This window comes from Capsicum annuum, chromosome 7 (genome assembly GCF_002878395.1).
Source record: "Capsicum annuum cultivar UCD-10X-F1 chromosome 7, UCD10Xv1.1, whole genome shotgun sequence".
Classification (NCBI taxonomy): Eukaryota; Viridiplantae; Streptophyta; class Magnoliopsida; order Solanales; family Solanaceae; genus Capsicum; species Capsicum annuum.
The window spans coordinates 4,484,293-4,503,320 of NC_061117.1; the positions used below are offsets into that span (position 1 = coordinate 4,484,293).

Below are 19,028 nucleotides of genomic sequence, written 5' to 3' on the forward strand. Positions count from 1 at the left end.
TCAGAAAACTCTACCTCTTCCATGCCTTCTCCAGCATACCAGTGGACTAATGCCTTTTGAAGCCAGTTGGGCATTTGTTCAAATCCCAAAACCAAAAAAATAAAATCACATGGCTGCATCCACGTTAGAAAGTTTTCTGTACTCTGTTCAGATACAAGTAGCTCACGCTTGTTATTGGTGCAAAATCTTTACCAGTCAACAAATTGAACCGTCCTCTACGTCAATACGCCATATATTTTCGATGCGTTGGGTCACATTTAGCCATCGTGCTTGAGTGCTCAAAAACTGCATTAGTTATCTCAGGTACAGATAATTGCTCATGGTATGTATTTTCAGCTGAGATGATAGGGGCATACGATGAAAGCATAATGGCTTCATTGTAAACATCACAACCATATCAGTGTGTTCTAAAAGGGAATGAGTTGAAAGAACACTGTTATAAGGTTCTGCAACAGTAATAGATACCTTAAATTAAATAGACATAAATAATCTTGCTGTTACAAATAAGAGATGCATGGTTATATATGGTATTCACCTGGGGAGAAGAGTAGATAGTAAATGAAATGTTGGACTTTTTACCATAATCAACAGATAAGCATTCGAGCAATAATGAACGCAATCCAGAACCAGTACCACCGCCAATAGCATTAAAGACCAAGAATTCTTGCAAACCAGTGCAGTTATCAGCTAATTTTCTAATGCGATCAAGGCAAAGATAAACAATCTCGTTGCTAACATTATAATGTCCTTTGAAAAAATTATTAACAGCATCTTTCTTTCTAGAAATGAGGCGGTATTTCTAACTTCATCAATAACAGTTGGTTCAAGATCAACAAATATAGTTGTTGGTACATGCTTTCCAGCACCAGTTTCGACATACATGGCGTATTCCAAGGTCGTAAATGATTCATGATCGTGAATGGGGTGGTAAAACTGAGGTGGCGGACTTTCTATATATATTCAAAGTTCAATATAATTCACATGTCACGCAAACATACTGAACAATAGCTCCTAAAAATCTCTCAACATCTTTAATTTTAACATTCTACATAACATGTTTATGATTACAAAATTAAAGGGCATTTTGGTATATTCATATATCTTTAGTTTAAGATTTTCAAATTCAAAAGCTCCTTTACTTTCTTAAAATTTCGTATCATGCAGCATGCTAACATTACTTAAGCTCATTTTGAACCTCCTCTATTGTTGATCTTCGCGGAGAAGTTGTATTACCAATAGCAACTCCCATGGAATCAACCTCAAAACCGATTATAGGATCAGATTCCGCACCACATCCATGTATGCGCACCTTGAAAGCTGAAGGATCTTGCCTACCATCAACACAAGCCTTGATCAAATTCCTTAGACAAAATAATACTTAGAAGTCATGCAGGAGCTAAAACACTAACAAGTAGTAACAATTGATATTAGCACATAGACAAAAGAAGAGGTATACCCCTTTCATGGATATGATAAAGACTTGCATAAAAAATATCTCTGGGTGAGAGGTCAGACATATTGCTCTATTTTCGATCAACTTGTACTGAAAAATAACAAAACAATAGTATCAGGTAGCGAAACAACTTCCAGAAAGCCACATAATTGATATTAAAGACCGATTTTGGGGGAGCAACAGTGTTAAAACTGAAGTTATTTTTAGTCCAGTTAGATCAAATATATAAAGCTTCGGAGTTGTATAAGCTAAAAAAAATTGAGGTCGCCTGGTACTTAACATTTAATCTGACGTTCCTTTATGTTGAGACTTTGTTTAAACAATGACAACATACCAAGTGTTATCTAATATGAGGGATATGGAAAAGGTAGGATATATGCAGACCTTACCTGTGTAGTAGAAAGCTTGTTTCCTTAGTTTCCCTGTATCAATCTACTTTTCTACGACGCTGAAATACAGGGAAAGTTTTCAAAAAGCAAGAATTGAAGTAATTACAGTAACAAACAATATTGATCAATGGGAAAAAGTAAATTCATCATAGGTTTATCAAGATATTCCTATAACACAGATAACGAGATGCAGTTGGTAAAAGAGTACTATGTTGGTTTCGTCAATCACATAACTATCTGATCATTATACACATAATGTACAATTTGTAGGAGCATGAGTTTCTAGCCTTCCTTATACATACAGTAATATGAAGAATTAGTGTTCCATAGAGAAGATTCAATTGCAAACCTCCCACATAATTAGCTAATCTGAAGGTTGAAGAAACATATGCTCTTTCTTTTCAATGTGTTTGTTGTAAGAAAAGGAAAAAGACACCACTTAGCCGATATTTACTCATGATTTCTAATGGTATAGACATACATTTGCGCAAAACAATATCCAAAATCTTGAATGGTTGCAGTTGTGCTTGAGCAATTCTTATTTTGAAACTAAATCATTGATGTGAATAGATTATCAATTGCCACCGAAATATAGTGAATCACATCAAAATAACATGGCGTTAATCTTACAGAACTTCCCGGATGGCTACAAAAGCCATTGACCAAGTGATATGTTCGACAAAACTCATGTTTTTATCTAAGAAATAAGAATTAAGAAAACATTCAGAAAGTTCAACAATAAAAAATAATCAGAGATTACCGTTCATTGTGATTAATTTAATCTGCTTGAATTGCTTCGCATATGCAAATTGATTTTCTAGTGAAGTCGACTATTTGTCCCCTTTGCCAAAAGTTAATAACCTGCAAATCGAACAAAAACGAAAAACATGGCTAAGGTAAATTAGTAAGTAGTACGAATATCTTTGTTAAAAAAAAATAAAGATTAAGCAGCAGTTAACATCCAACTAGCTAAAGAAAAGCTATTAAACTACCATATCCCAAAAATAAAAAAGGAAAAAAAGTAGATAACAGATTCTATAACAACAAAAATACAAAATTCATAGAACAAAAATATCAAGGTAACAATCAAGTTAAGAATCAAGCAACTGTAAGAAGAAATTGAGAACAATACAATTGCAAACAGAGAAAGAGACGATGGGCAAAGTGGACATAGATGTCAAAACTTGTTGGTAACAATGACAAGCACCGCTTCATGTGCGTTCTTATCTCAAGCAACATAGTCGGCAAATGTTAAGACACATGTAAACTTGTACAAATGTCATCTAATAGTTAAGAATACAGTAGCTAGTGAAAGGACTGAAATACCCCTTACCACTAAGCTGGCAGGATGACCATGAGGTGATCATTAATTATATTTTAAATATTTTAAGTTGTTAGCTATTGTAATTTATAATAATTTTTTGACATTGTAATTTACTATATTAAGTTGTTAGCCATTATAATTTATAACTCTCTCTGTCCAAAGTTTTGTAGCATTGGTAGTCTATTATATTTTTAGAATAATTAAAGTTTTTAGTTACTGAAATTTATAATACTTTTTCTTCTATTTCAATTTAAGTGATATGATATAATTTCGAGAGTCAATCAAATATTACGATTGAAGTCCCAAAGTAGACATGTCTTAAATGACTCATAATAACTTATTAGAAGTGATACAATAAAATTACTATAAAAAATAGTTATGAAAAAAATTAAGCGGGCCTCATATAAGATGTCAAGTTAATTTAAAATATCAATAATTAATTTATCTTTTTTTTGTTTATTTTATTTTTTATTAAATATTCTTTTAATATTTAGATGACTTATAATAACTAATTATGGATAAAATAGTAAAATTACGGTTGAAACAACTGAAGCAAACATGTCATAAATGTCTATTTTAATTTTTTTATCAAATATTATTAATTTTTTAATACGTAAATGACATATAATAATCAATTAGGAAATAACTTATTAGAAGTGGTATAACAAAATAATATAAAAAATAGTTGTGAAAAAGATTTAGACAGGCCTTATATAAGATGTCAAGTTAATTTAAAACTTCAATAGTTTGTTTATCATTTTTTTATTTATTTTATCTTTTTTATTAAATATTATTAATTTTTTTAATACTTAAATGACTTATAGTAATTGATTAGGGATGAAATAATAAAATTACGGTTGAAGCAACTGAAGCAAACATATCATAAATCTGTATTTTATTTTTTGTTAAATATTATTAATTTTTAATACTTAAATGACATATAATAATTAATTAGGAGTGATATAGTAAAATCACAGATTAATACTTAAATGACCTATAGTAATTAATTAGGGATGAAATAATAAAATTGCGGTTGAAACAGCTGAAGCAGACATGTCATAAATGTCTATTTTATATTTTTATTAAATATTATTAATTTTTTAATACCTAAATGACATATAATAATTAATTGAAGATGATATGATAAAATCACGGAGGAAACAGACATGACGACCGCCTCATGCTTTTAAGCCTCTTCTATATATTAGAATATCTAATAAATAGGAATAATCTAGTAAATTATATCTTATATTTATTACATTTCTTAGTAGGCATTTGACCATAAATATTATTCACAATATTTTTTTTAATGGCCAAATGAGTCCTTAATAGCCGCGCGAAATGAGACAAAAGGAGTATTACTTAATATTTCGACAAACTTAAGGACTCCAATTCAACGTCAACAACATACCGAGTATATTTTCATTAAGTGAGAGTCGGTAAGAATAAATATACGCCGTTTATATCCAGGGGCAAACCTACGTTAAGTTTTGGGGTGCTCTGACACCCATAACTCGACGCAGAATATGTCTAATTAATTACATAAGAAATATACAAAAATATGTATAAAACATATAAAAGTTTCCACTAAAATAAAAAGTTTGTAGAGTGCACTGGTATTTAAGTTGATCATAAAATTCGCGCCCTGAATTCGAACTTCATTGAGATTTTTTTTTTTTTTTTCAGTTTTTAAATTTTTTGAGTCCGATAAATCCACTACTCAAAGATAAAAAACTTTTACCAAAGCTTATTACATCGACAGGTACCAATCATAAATCTGCTCCCAAAATAAAGGACTATATATTAATATTAAAAGTTATTTTAAGAAATAATGCACGTGATTTATTTTTGTATTTTTTTCCAACTTTTTAAAATACAATTTCTAGTTAAATTAGAATTATTATTTTTGATAGTAAATTAATTAGTTTTTATTTTTAATATAAATAAGTTTTCTTTTATGATAAATTTAATTTATTTAATTATAATAGCACTATTTAAGAAGAAATTAATTATTCAAAAAATATATTTTTTACCAGAAAAAAAAATAAAGTTTTCTGCGTCTCCATCTCGATTTTCAATTTTTAACTGTATTAAAATCACCACTATATCTGTCACCTTCTCTCGAAATTCTTACTAGCAAATCACATTCCATACTTGGAAAACCCTTTACTGTGTAAAAGCAAAACCCTTTGTGTGAAATCTCGTGGGCGATTTCAGGTACGAGTTTTTTTTTTTTTTTTTTTTTACCTACCGCACCTCGATTAATTTTAGGTGATATTTGTCACCTCCTATGTCTGGTTACTATTTTTTTAAAAATTTTATTGTGTATGTATTTGAGTTTAATATTGTTTTCGGACTTTAAAGGAAGAAGAGTAAGATAAATGAGAATTAGGGCTAGTGAATTAGTTGTAGATTTGTTTGTTTGTTTATTTTAATGACCCTGGATGTTCGGCTAGTGAATAAGAAGAGAATTAGGGCTTATTTGCCTTGATGATGGATGATTGACGTGTTACATTCAATATTAAGTGCATTCGTGTATGTTAATTTGGAGCCGGGGGTCTATCGGAAACAACCTCTCTACTTCGTTAGAGGTAGTGGTATGGACTGCGTACACTATATCCTCCCAGACCCCATGATGTGGGAATATACTGGGTTTGTTGTTGTTGTTGTTGTTGTTGTTGTTGTTGTTGTTGTGTGTGTTAATTTGAGGAGGAGAGCCTTAGAGTAAAGTTGCTGCCATGTGTCTGGGAGGTTACGGGTTCAAGACTTGGAAAACAACCCCTTGTAGAAATGTAAGGTGAGGCTGTGTACAATATACCCTTGTGGTGGGGCCCTTCTCTAGACCTTGCGTATAGCGGGAGCTTTAATGCACCGGATCCTTTTAGTGTATGTTATTTGAGAAGGGGGAGCCTTGGAGTATTTGGTAAAGTTGTGACCAGGAGGTCACGGGTTCAAAGCCTTGGAAACAACTTGTTGCAGAAATGTAAGGTAAGGTTGCGTACAATACACCCTTATGGTGCGCATAGCGAGAGCTTTAGTGCACTGGATTGCCCTTTTACTGTATGTTATTTGAGAAAGGGAGCCTTGGGGTAACCGATAAAGTTGCTGCCATGTGACCAGGAGGTCACGAGTTCAAAGCCTTGGAAACAGTCTCTGGCAGAAATGTAAGGTAAGGCTGCGTACAATTCATCCTTGTGGTGGGACTCTTCCCCAGATCCTGCGCATAGCGGGAGCTTTAGTTCACCGGGATGCCCTTTTAGTGTATGTTATTTGCGGATGAGATAGTATTGATTGATGAGACACGTAGAGAGTTAATGCTAGACGAACTTTGGAAGCTAAAAGGGTTTAGGTTGAGCGGGACTAAAACGGAGATTTGAAGTGCAAATTTAGTGAGGGGTGGTTGCATGAGGCAGGCGTGGAAGTGAGGCTTGACTCACAGGCGTGGAAGTTATGCTAGTAAATTTAAAGTTTGTTTTATATGTGGCTATTCTTTTCGATAATGCAATATATTGAGCTTTATGCTTTACGAGTATCCTCGTATGTATTGTTGATTTTCTTTTAAAGTTATTGACTTAGTAGTTATTTCATTGTTATTACTGCTTTCATTTATGTATTCAGTATTCCCTTTTTCAACTGATTTGAAATGCTTTAGTTAAGCCGAGTTATATCGGAAACAACCTCTCTATCTCTACAAGGTACGGGTAAGGTCTGCGTACATTCTACAAGTGGGATTACACTGTGTATGTTGTTGTTGTTGTATTGACTTGTTGGTTATTATTTTGAGTTTTTTTGACGGGGTTGTAAAGTAGTATCTGTTGGTGTATCAACTGTGCCTTTTAATTTACTAGCATAAATAATTCTTATATAATTTATGGCTGGTGTGCCAGATGAGTCTGACGGCAGATTCCCCTGTGCACTCATCAAGCAGCGATGATTTTGCAGCATTTCTTGATGCAGAGTTGGACTCTGCTTCTGATGTATCACCTGACCTAGACGAAGTAGAAAATGAAGAAGCAGAGGGAGAGGAGGAGGTGGAATATGATGAAGGACAAGATGAAGATGATGGCAGTGATGATGATGACAATGATGATGATGATGACATAGATTCTAGCAGGTATTATAAGATTCTCTATGAATACGAGTATAAGTTTGACATGCAAAATAGTGCAGAAAGAAGAAGGGAGTTATAGAAGGGTTGTGCTTATTGTCACCTACTATTGATAGTTCTGCTGATTTTGGTGGTCCTTTTGTAGCTTAACTTACTACTTAATTTTTAAAGTTTTACATTGCTGTTTGAATATGTATTCTTGAACTACATTTTCCATCTCCTCTTTGATGTCTATATTGATATCGTAGGACAAAGAAGCGCAAAGTAGAGTTGATTGAAGATGTAGTTGATCCACCGAGTTCAGTGTCTCGCGGAGCACCAGCAGAAACTTCCGGTCAGGCTGTAGAACAGGCATTCTATCTTCTGTTAAGTTGTTTAGCGTTTTATATCTACATATGAAATGAGAAGTTTGTAAAGCATTTTATCAAGATTGAGTTTAGTGATTTGATGTTTTGCTGTTTGTAGAGATATTATAACACCTTACAATAATTATTGTTTAATTCATATCAGCACCTACTTAGGTTTATAAGCATGATTCAGCCAAGCTAAGTCTTGTTCTGTTGCTCTTGCTCGTCTTGAAATGCAATTTGAGCTTCAAACCAAGCTTGAGTTTGATTATGAATAAGTAAAGTCGGGTTCAAGTGCAAGCCTGAGTTGAAAAACAAATGAGCTCATAAATGATTTCAAGTTATGTGCTTTTAGTTCGAGCATACAATCGTTTTGAATAAATTTTAGTAGATTAAATTTTAATTCATTTCCATTGTAGAATTAGCAAGTTAGGTAGGTTTTAATTAGTCACATACATTCAGTTAGTTGCATCTCAATTATAAACTAGTAAGGATCTGCTATATGAATCCTCTGTATCTATTTCACTTAATTCAGACTCACTACATTCTAATACCATTTTGGACTTAGGTGTTGACACACATTACTTGGAAAAGTAGTTTGATCTTAGAAAACACATCTTATGAAAATACTCAATACAATTTCCATTTAAGTACTTTTAGCTAATTCAGAAAAGAAAATATTATTCAGGGACATAAATGAGCCTGGCTACCCTTGAACTTGGGTTATCAAGCTAATATTAGAAGCAACACTATACTTGGGTGATCAAGTTAATGATAGAAACCTGTTTTAATTGTTTTCTCCATGCGTAATTGAACGTCTGCTCCCACACAGCTAACAGGAAAATCCTTGTGATTTTTGTATATCTGCTCAAAGCTATCACTGCTTGTTGTGCATATTATTGACCTTATTAGAAATTATTCATTCACCTAAAGTAACTGCAATCTGATTATGTTTTTGAAATTAACTACAATCTGATTATACAATCCTACAACTGGTCATTATGAGCTTGTGGAAGTCTTCTTGCGTAATTGCATCTTCTGGCATCATCTTATTAAAACCCTGGTCACCGATAAGTATTAGAAGGTAGGTTGGTCTTTAGTTTTCCATACAGATGACAGCTATGGCTTCCTTGACACAAAAAGGTTGATGCTTCTTTTAGCTTTCATTCTTTGGGGAGGGGGACCCTTCACTTGGAAGTGATAGATCAGTTAGAAACAAATACTGGGAAGAAATATTTTGTGATGAAATTAATAGGCTGCATCCATTTGTATGTGGTTATAGGTTCTTTGGCTCTTTCCTTTTTCAGTCTCATTGACACACTTCTTGCGTGCCATCCCTCTGTCCGCTCTTTTAAGTACTTGTCTGGTTATGTATGATAAAATTTGACATGTCCCTATGTGCAGGAGCATCTTTGGCGCTGGATGTATGCACACATCCTGGTGTCATGGGAGGGATGTGTATACGGTGTGGGCAGAAGGTGGAAGATGAATCGGGTGTGGCTTTTGGATACATACACAAGGTTATTCTCCATTATTCAGTATTCACTTTAATACACTTGCATATACATATGTTCTTTTCTTTTGGGTTGAGTTGGTTGGGCAATGTTCAGAGCTATGTTCTCGAACTCTTCAAAAATGTCGCCTGTGCGTGTAGGATCCTCCAAAAGTAGTGCCTTTTGGGAGGATTAGACACGGGCGGCGGCATTTTTGGAGAGGCCGAGCAACATATGAGGAAATGGAAAGCACTATATAACACACTAGTAAACTTTATACATCTATTCACTGGATTATATCATTAAATTTGCAGAATTTGAGGCTTGCAGATGATGAGATTGCTCGATTGCGTGACAAGGACCTGAAGAACCTACTGCGCCACAAAAAACTATACTTGGTTCTTGATTTAGACCACACACTTCTGAACTCAACTAGACTTGGAGATATTTCAGAAGAAGAATTATACTTGAAGGACCAACGAGAAGTACTGCCTGGTATGCTGCTCTTACTGGTTACATGCTGTTGGCTTTATTTGGTGCTTATATTTATGTTTGACTGGTGGAGAATTAAAGGAGATTGAAGAAATGATGTATTGGAGGAAGTTGAAAAGTGGCAATGGTTGGACCTAAGTTTTCTTTTGCTTTTGTTCTATCTTTTTTTTTTTTTTTTTTTTTTTTTTTTTGTTAAAATTTAAAAAAAATAAAAAGTGGATGCTACTTTTCACTTGCTAAGTTTTAATAGGTCTTAGTTGTAACTCTTTTGTATTTTGTGTGTTCGAGCTTTTCATGCATTTTACATGGATGAGTTACAGTTTCTCCGCCACGTTGTCACTCATGGGGTATATTAAATGGATTTTTTGAACAAGATTGGGTTGGGGGTTGGGTGGGCCACTTATATATTTTCCCACAAAGGACCTGGGAGGTAGCAAGTACCCAGTGGATTTAGTTGTGCATGCAAGCTAGCCGAACACCACGGTTCTATAAAAAAAAAAAAAGTTCCCCAAAAAGGATCTCTGATATTCTTCTCTGGTGAAGAGAACCCAGCTCTAATAAGTGAGAGTACTGGTGCAATTTCCAGTAAAATTTAAGTTACAAATTGCAGTTGATCATTGATGATTCTTCCATTATGGAAGGAATTTATGAACACTGAACAGTGGATAAAAACTTTTAGTAATTAGTGGTCAACAAAATACTTATTGTTATCTTGGTGTGCAACATTCTGATGAATCAGAACTTGTCTCGGGTACTAAATTGATGTAGCACCTTAATAGGGATAAGGGTGAAAAGGCTGGAGAAAGAACAAAAAAAAACAAGAAAAAGAAGAATAAAAGAGAAAAGAGATGGAACAAGATAGAAATAGAGAGAAGAACAAGAGTAAGTGGAAGGTCATTTAAAAGTTCCCAAGTTCAAAAAAAATAAAAGTGGAAGGTCATTTATGTCAGTTGGTACCTTGTGTGTAAGCAATGGCTTTATTTTCATTAAGGGGGTTCAGAAGTAAACATACGAACTAATCGAAGGGGATTCAATATCTACTATATATACATAAAAAATAATTTTAACTACATATAAATAGGATAATTTTCCACCGATTTGAACCCCCTGGCCCAAGGGTAGCTCCGGCACTGTGTGTAAGGAACTGGTGAAGATGTAGGTGACCTTCTCCTTTATTATGGAGTTACTTTGAGGTTATGGTGGAAATCTGGAGATGGTTTGGGATCTGTTAGGGGATGCCACACAATGTGAAAAGGTTAATGTCAACTAGTGTTGCGGGTGGAGAAGGCGCACCACTTGAAGTTATGTTGGTTTTTGGAGAGAGATAAATAAGTGAGAATGTGAGGGGGACGGAGAAGTGGAAAGCCGGGAAAAAGGAAGGGCTATTAATGCCTAATCAAGTTATCAATCATTACTCATGCACGTCAAACAATATCCGATACATGGGTCATATTTATAGAAGATTAGATCCAATATAACATAAGATTATCGCATTTTCAAGGTCTCAAGTTCGATTCCCACTGGGTGCAAACAATTTCTGAGGGCCATCGGACTGGGTGAAAACCCTGAATTACCCGTGGCGCACTTGCGGGAAACTCCTTGCCGAGGGCCTGTGCACCCCCGGGATTAGTCGGGACTCGAAGAGTCTCGGATACCCGGTGCAAGTCAAAAAAAAAAAAAGATTATTGCATTTTCAAAAAAATTTAACAATATAACATAAGTTTATATTTGTTGGTCTTTTTCTGTTTTTTTTTCTTTATTGCCTTAAACTAAAGAGATAAATTATTCAGCATCCTCACAGTCTGAATGATGTGACCTTTGGCCTTGGCATGACTCTTGGGCTCAGTTTCTTAGACCTTTTCTTTTTAATAAACCTTAGTGTGATGCCCCGCGTCACTACCCATTAAATTCTTCACGTTTTGGGCATGATTCCGAGCATTTCGGAGCCCGACGGGGCTTCCACAACGTCTATTGACAAGGCCAATGTGGGGGCATCTTTGGGAGGTCAAATTACAAGCTCGGGTCAACATTTATGGGGCTTTGGAGCCTTGACCAGCTGCTGAACAGAAACTGCACAGAAAAACAGGTTGCTAGACAAGGGCCTTTCACTAGTGCATGGATTGCATGGCCAAATGTAGAAATGTTGACTAGCATTTATTGTGGCCCTTGACTAAGGGACTTTATATATATCTTGTAAGGCCCTCTTGGGCAGATATCATATACTTGTTTTTACTCAAGAAATATATAAGAAAATTGGCTCTTCGGGCCTCCCAAATCGAGTGTCTTCCTTTGCTATTTTCTTTACGTGTTTGTGTGGGTGTTCAAACGTTCTTGGGGACTGATTTTGAGCTGGGTTAGGACTGAGTTTAGCATCAATATTGAGAGTGTTAAGCTGTCCGCACGCGGCTAAAAATAGGCCCGTGACATCAGTCTGCTTGAAATATCTAAATCTCTCCTCTAGTTTATTGTCTTAACTTTTAATACGTTGACCTTGGACATTTAATCTCCGTTACAAGCTCGTGAAATGAAAAAGAAAAGAGAGGAGAGGTTGAGGGAGGGGGTTTGCTCACCTTCCCTCCCTCAAATCCAGCCTCTCCTGTTCTAGTCTCAGTTGTTCAATCTCATGTTGCTAATTATCGTTAAATTAGATGGGAGGTCTGTGTAAGTGGCCATAAGTTTTACTGTTGGAGTGCTTGTAACTTGTAGTCATGGGGTTTGCTTGCTTCCCCTCCCTCAAATCTAGCCTCCCCTGTTCTAGTCTCAGTTGTTCATCCTCATGTTGCTGGTAATCGTTAAATTAGATGGGAGATCTATGTAATTGACCATAATTTTTACTCTTGGAGTGCTTGTAACTTTTAGTCAACATGGTTGCTATCTTGCTAGTGGCTGTAGTTGGATAGTCTGTAGTTTCATCTGAGCTTTCACGTGTCTTATTCTTTTTGTTCTCTTTCACACTCTATGTAAAAGGTATTTTTGAGAAGTCTTTTGATTCTCTTCATATATAATAGAGATATGTAGACATAGAACACCGTTTCTTTGCTCTGCTGCATTGCACCTGTGTGTACTGTTTGGAAATATTTGTATGTTGTAGTTGTTTATATTTCTTTCTCATATTCTAATTTGGCTTGTGGCCCCAGGGCTTTGGTTCATCTGTAAGGATGCAAAATGTGAGTGAGTTAGGGGGACGTCATGTGTTTGAATCCTGTCATGAACAAACCTTGTATTTAAGTAGGGGGGCCGGTAGAGGAGTGGTCCATACTCTTTCACGTTCTGAACCTGTTGCCAGTTGGAGTCAGGTAGAATCCCATTAAGGAATTGTCCTATACTCCTACGTATGTAGTGTATGGGGGGGGGGGGGGGGGGGGGGGGATACAGACAGGGAGTGACTGGATTTTAAGCTAGATAAGTGAAAACAATTCTCTAGTTGAAAGTTAGCTGCAAGGTGTTATACTAGTTTAATGATGTATAGTGGTCTATGTTGAGTTAATGTTTACTCTTGTCTTGCAATGATGTTGAATTGCGGACGCTTGGACTAGGTAAAGAATGTTTAGCAGGAAGCAGGCACTCTTCGTCAGAAAGTATAATGGATATATGATGTCGTGGTTGCAAGATATGTGCTCTTTTGTCGGACTTCTGACATATGGGCAATCTAAATTATGCTGTTTGATAATCTGGCTAGCTCTAGAGCTTTGTAAGCTCTTTACTTTGATAATTCTTTGTCGTCGAGTGCCTTCAATTTATTTTTCTCTTTTATTATGGTAGTTTATTTCGACGTCATATATGTAAGGATTTCTTTTGCTGTAAGTTCTTGTTATTTGGCAGTGATAGTTATTTTGCAGGTATATGTTGTGTGCTGTTTTATGATGTTTCCCCAACTTGTTATGTGTAGATGCTGTAAGAACCAACCTTTTCCAATTGGACCATATACACATGATGACAAAGCTGAGGCCATTTGTCCACACCTTCCTGAAAGAATCCAGTAGCTTATTTGAGATGTACATTTACACGATGGGTGAACGTCCATATGCATTGGAAATGGCAGACTTACTTGACCCTGGAGGTATCTATTTCCATTCTAGAGTGATTGCTCAATCGGATTCCACCCAGAGGCATCAAAAGGGTCTTGATGTTGTTTTGGGTCAAGAAAGTGCTGTTCTGATCCTTGATGATACTGAAGTGGTAAGCATGTGAGCAATTCTTTAGGACTATATGGTCCCTCCATTTAGAATGAAATAGTTTCTTTAGTGCTCAGGAGAATGTTAATGCTACCAAGGGCTTTTTAATACAAATGAAGGCAGAGTTAATTGGATTAAAGTTAAGTTCCTAATTGAACAATTTTTCGTGTTGTGCATGTCGTCTTTGTGAATAGGCCATACTGTTCTTCTATCATTGCAATATGATTGTTCGTCCTTGAAGGGACTGCCCACAATTAATAATTATTTGCATGTTGCTGCTCCACTTGCTTTTCATTTAATCTCGTCAGATACTCCCTGGAACATTTTAATGTCTACAAACTAGTTTCTTGTTCTGAAAGAAAATTAAACTTGTATCTGGTCCCAAGTGCTCTGTGGTATCCCATCTGAGTGAAGACTAATGCTATTATCAAGTTCATTTTGTTTCTAATTTCTGATCTTTTAATTAGATAAGATGAGTTGTTATGGTGGAACTGAACCTTCCTATGTACTGTTTTAGGTATGGGGAAAGCACAGGGAGAATCTAATACTGATGGATAGATATCATTTCTTTGCCTCAAGTTGTCGACAATTTGGTTTAAAATGTAAATCACTTTCTGAACTGAAAAGTGATGAAAATGAAGCTGAGGGAGCTCTTGCCTCAGTTCTGAAAGTACTGCAGCGTATCCACAGTCTATTCTTCGATGCGGTATGTATTTCCTATTCCTCCCCAAATTAACCGTACCTTCTATTTGAGTTGTCTCAAAATTGTGTCCAGTTTATTTCAAAGGAAACATGCATAATTCAATTGTTTGTTAATATTTTATGGAGAGGTACTACATTTGGACCGATTTTTATGTTCAAAAAAACGTGCATGTTCTTTGCAAGTTAATTCTACCTCTCACTTTTGGACCCATTTCATTTAAATATCACATAACTTCACTTCTTACTTGAGTAATCATTTAATGGGAAATTGTGACAGATGGGGCTTATACACTAATCTGCTTCTTTCAGGAACGTGGGGACAATATTATGGAGCGAGATGTTAGGCAGGTAAAGTTCTTGACAAACAGTTTAATTATAGATTACTTCTAGTTTAGTTCTATCCATCCTAATAAAAGTTACTGTTCTTTCGGTTTCAAAAATAGAAGTTACTACTCTTTTTCTTCTCCTCCTTATGAGGTTTACTCGTGCAAGTCAACAGATCACATTTAGTTGTTAACGGAGGGAATTTTTTTTTGCACGCTAGCTTCTTTGAGCTTTTCCTTGGTTCAATATCATGTGTACGCCTACTGAAGAAATAAGAACGGAGTGCTATGGATTTTTGGGTTTCTCCCCACAACTTCATTGCTCTACTCAAAAGCTTCTTGTTTTGCTGCCTAAGATGGTTCGATGCTTGTCTCTAGATTTTAGCTACAAGTATTGATGTCTGTGAAAGTAAACTCTGACCTAACATTTTCCCCGACTTATGAAGCAGCACCTACTCCACCATGAAAGGGTGATTTAAATTTGGACCCCGAGTAATATTATATGACTTTCTTGATTGTTGTAAGCTTAACGATGCCTCAAAACCGTAGCAACGATTAATTAGCCATACGAGAGACCTTAAAATCCTCAAAATATCACCTCTACTCTCCACCCTCCCTTCCCAACAGAGGGTAGGGGTTTGGGAAAAAGAAATGAAAGAATACCATCCATTTCTCTGGAAAAAGTTGAAGTTTTGAGATAATAAATTTTATATCTTCAAGTGCGTCAGTCACTTATAAGTAACGTATTTGTAGTTGGACTTGACTTCGACTTAGCGAGGCAAAGAGTCTGTAGTTTTGCTATTGTGTCGATGAATATAATTTGATTAAATTTAGGGGGGTTTGTTCAGTGTATTAAGAATGCATTTGTCATTGTTACAGGTGCTGAAAACAGTTAGGAAGGAGATACTGATGGGCTGCAAAATCGTCTTCACTGGGGTAATTCCCATACAATGCCAGCCAGAAAATCATTTCTACTGGAAATTGGCTGAGCAATTAGGAGCTACATTCTCCACAGAAGTCGATGAATCGGTGACACATGTAGTCTCCTTGAATGACAAGACTGAAAAATCACGTCAGGCAGTGCGGGAGGAGAAATTTTTGGTCCATCCAAGGTGGATTGAAGCTGCTAACTATTTGTGGCGAAAACCACCTGAAAAGAACTTCCCAGTCACTTCATAACAATTTGCTAACATTGATTTTGCATAGGGGATAACTGATTTGTAAATTATACTAGTATTCATACAGGTTTCTTTCACTAACAGAAATCATCCGATGCCCGACCTAGGGAATCAACCAAAACTTTTGGCTAGTCTTTCTCACAGGATTCTTGAATTTTGTCTAAGCATTTACCAAATTCATGTAATTGTGTGTGGCATCCTGGATGCTGATTTTGCTAGTTTTCACAGTGCTAAAAGTTACTCATCAGTTCATTGAACTTGAAGTAATTGCGCGATTTTCCTTTTCTTTTTGAACTGTTGGTATGAGACACGTTCAGAATGTTGGCTACGCGAACTTAGGATGAGTTAGTTCTATTTCTCGATGTAGACGACAAAAGATATAACTCAACGACAGAGTGTCACCTTCATATGAAGTCATCAGTTTGAGCTTGAGTCAAACTCATGCATATTTCACTTGGCTCCACCTTTACTTCGTGGCCGAGGTTTCTGGTGTAAGTCCAATGTGGCCTAGCCATGTTAGGAAAAAGAGAAAAGACATTTTTTTTTCCTCCTCCAAACTCACTTTAGTACTTAACCTTAACTTTCATTTATTTATTCCTTAACATCTTTAAAGTGAATTATTTTCCCTCCTAATGCTAATTGGCATTAAAAAAAAAAAAGGAGCGTTTCAGATTTTTCTTCTTCTTTTCCCACATCCTCAAACAACACTTCATTTTTTTTCTCCATTGATACATTCTCCAACGAAGAAATTGAAGACATTAAATTGCTTCACTAATTCAGTTCGAAGAATAACAAAATTGAAAGAAATTTTTGTAACTTTTATTTTTAAAGTTCATTGTTCCTTCTCTATTCTTTATTTATGTTTACATCTTCTAGGGTGAATTTGGTGGTTGAAAACTTGAGAAAGTTTGATTGAAGGTTGAGATGGTGTTTAATGGAGGAAAAATTTTAATTTGATAGTTTTGTGATTGTTCTCTAATGGTGTTAATTAAGGAAAATGAAAAAAAATTTGGAGATGGGGATGGGGGTTGGCCGGAAGAAGAGAAAGAAATAGAGGGGGCGGGGGTGGAGACGGGAGTGGGTGGTTTAAAGAAGAAGAAAAATGAGAGGGGGTGGTGGTGGAGGAAAATTGAAATTGAAGGTGGGGTGGGAAGTTGTTAATGGAGGAAAATTGAAAAACAATGGAGGTGGGGTGGGTTTGATGTATTCAGTTTTGAGGGGTGAAAATAATTTACTTTAAAGATGTTAAGGGGGTAAATAAACGGAAGTTAAATTTTAGTGCTAAAGTGAGTTTGAAAGACAAGTTCAGGAGGGAAAAAATGTCTTTTCTCTAGGAAAAAAGAATTAAAGTTTGACTACTCATGTATATTTCACTTGACTCCACCTTTACTTCGTGACCGAGGTTTTGGGTTTAAGTCCAAGATGACCTAGCCAAGTTAGGAAAAAAGAATTGAAGTTTGACTGCTCATGTATATTTAACTTGGCTCCACTTTTATTTCGTGAGCAAGGTTTCTGGTTTAAGTGGCCTAGCCAAATTAGGAAAAAAGAATTAAAGTTTGACTAATGTATATTTAACTTGACTCCTCCTTTACTTCGTGGCCGAGGTTTCTGGTTTAAGTGGCCTAGCCAAGTTAGGAAAAAAGAATTGAAGTTTGACTAATGTATATTTAACTTGGCTCCATCTTTACTTCGTGGCCGAGGATTCTGGTTTAAGTGGCCTAGCCAAGTTAGGAAAAAAGGATTGAAGTTTGTCTAATGTATGTTTAACTTGGCTCCTCCTTTACTTCATGGCCGAGGTTTCTGGTTCAAGTTCAAGATGACCTAGCCAAGTTAGGAAAAAAAGAATTGAAGTTTAACTGCTCATGTATATTTCACTTGGCTCTACCTTTATTTCGTGAGCGAGGTTTCTAGTTCAAGTCTAAGATGACCTAGTCGAGTTGGGAAAAAAGAATTGAAGTTTGACTGCTCAATGCATATTTCACTTGGCTAGAGTGGATATGGTTGAATTGGTATAGTGGAGATTATGACATTTAACTATGACAAGAATTACACTATTGTTTTATTAGAAGATTTCATACGGGTTAGATCATCTCAAAGAGAGATGTTACAAGAATAAGACTACTCTGCTCATTGTGTAATAGCTCGCAAATCACATAAGAGATGTAAATCAGATTAGATAAGTCTAATGCGATGAGCTCGTGATTGCGCAGCAATGGAGGTTGAATTCGATCTCAATTCTCCCACATGATAGATCTACCTCCCATTAAATTAATGAAAAATTATTTTACTTGTTTCATTAACTTTTGAATGTCACATTTGTTGATCAAGTGTCTAAAATTCAATAATAAGCTCTTTTTTTTATTTGATGTTCTGTATTTAGCTTGAGCTTCAACTGATTTCGATTCCCATTGCCTAAGCAGTGGGAGACTAGAGTGTCGACTCCCATTTCAGTCAAACTTAGTAAGCTACCATGATAATAAAATGCAAGTATGTTTTTTATATATATATTTTTATTATATATATATATATATATATATATTTTCCCATATAGGCGGATCGGTTTGCCCATCTCAAAGTTCAGCTACAAGCTTTTTAACTGTAACAATTTAAATTGAAAAAAATTTAGAAGTAGCACGTTTAAATCCATAATTAGGAGATTCATAGCAATAGTTTCATAATTACTAGAGATAGCAACTTATATTTTTATATTTTAATTTTTTTTTGACCATAAAATACATATGCAACTCTTTTAACTGTTTCCTTTTTAACGCAAGTTAGTTGAGTTAAATAAGGAAGTATTAGGCGCTAAAATTATGCTTACAATTAAAGCTGAATATGCTTTTTCCACACCTGATTCCTATTAAACGTATACTACTTCATTTTCAATAGCTAAATTCAAATTCAAAAGCTGAATATGTTCTTTTTCCTACACGAACTTCTTTTGAAAATAAAGCATATTTTCTGATTCAGGTAATTAAATTCGAAACTTGATTTCCTATATGTATTCCACCAAATTAAGTCGACATATATATATATTTTTTTTG

The 19,028-nt window shown here is 35.3% G+C and overlaps 1 protein-coding gene, 1 long non-coding RNA gene and 1 pseudogene across 3 annotated transcripts; 1 reads left to right on the top strand and 2 right to left on the bottom strand.

The window, feature by feature from the left end:
• Window positions 1-146: 146 nt before the first annotated feature.
• Window positions 147-1,006, bottom strand: LOC124899995 (annotated as a pseudogene).
• A 368-nt stretch (window positions 1,007-1,374) lies between these two features.
• LOC107855386 lies at window positions 1,375-3,029 on the bottom strand. Its single transcript, XR_001670236.2, has 4 exons — window positions 2,975-3,029; window positions 2,603-2,703; window positions 1,843-1,901; window positions 1,375-1,543 (listed from the first exon to the last, which is right to left on the bottom strand). It is a non-coding gene; the product is annotated as an uncharacterized LOC107855386 (long non-coding RNA).
• Window positions 3,030-5,182: 2,153 nt separating this feature from the next.
• Window positions 5,183-16,247, top strand: LOC107877626 (RNA polymerase II C-terminal domain phosphatase-like 4). Of its 2 annotated transcripts, none has more exons than XR_007057539.1 (9): window positions 5,183-5,383; window positions 7,054-7,280; window positions 7,523-7,608; window positions 9,026-9,141; window positions 9,429-9,609; window positions 13,496-13,785; window positions 14,299-14,487; window positions 14,761-14,831; window positions 15,686-15,731. XR_007057539.1 is itself a non-coding variant. In XM_016724322.2 (9 exons), exons 2-9 carry the CDS (start codon window positions 7,054-7,056, stop codon window positions 15,983-15,985), a joined length of 1,428 nt encoding a protein of 475 aa, XP_016579808.2. In that variant the 5' UTR covers window positions 5,183-5,383; the 3' UTR covers window positions 15,986-16,247. The 2 variants fall into 2 exon arrangements, 1 of the variants encoding a protein (XP_016579808.2); XM_016724322.2 differs by having other exon boundaries at window positions 14,793-14,831; window positions 15,686-16,247.
• The last annotated feature ends 2,781 nt before the right edge of the window (window positions 16,248-19,028 follow it).

Excerpts from the sequence above, each read along its gene's own strand:
- LOC107877626 (XM_016724322.2), top strand. The coding sequence starts at position 7,054 with ATGAGTCTGACGGCAGATTCCCCTGTGCACTCATCAAGCAGCGATGAT. Across the intron at positions 7,609-9,025 it reads AGCACCAGCAGAAACTTCCG|GAGCATCTTTGGCGCTGGAT; the intron begins GTCAGGCTGTAG and ends CCCTATGTGCAG. Across the intron at positions 14,832-15,685 it reads TGGAGCGAGATGTTAGGCAG|GTGCTGAAAACAGTTAGGAA; the intron begins GTAAAGTTCTTG and ends TCATTGTTACAG.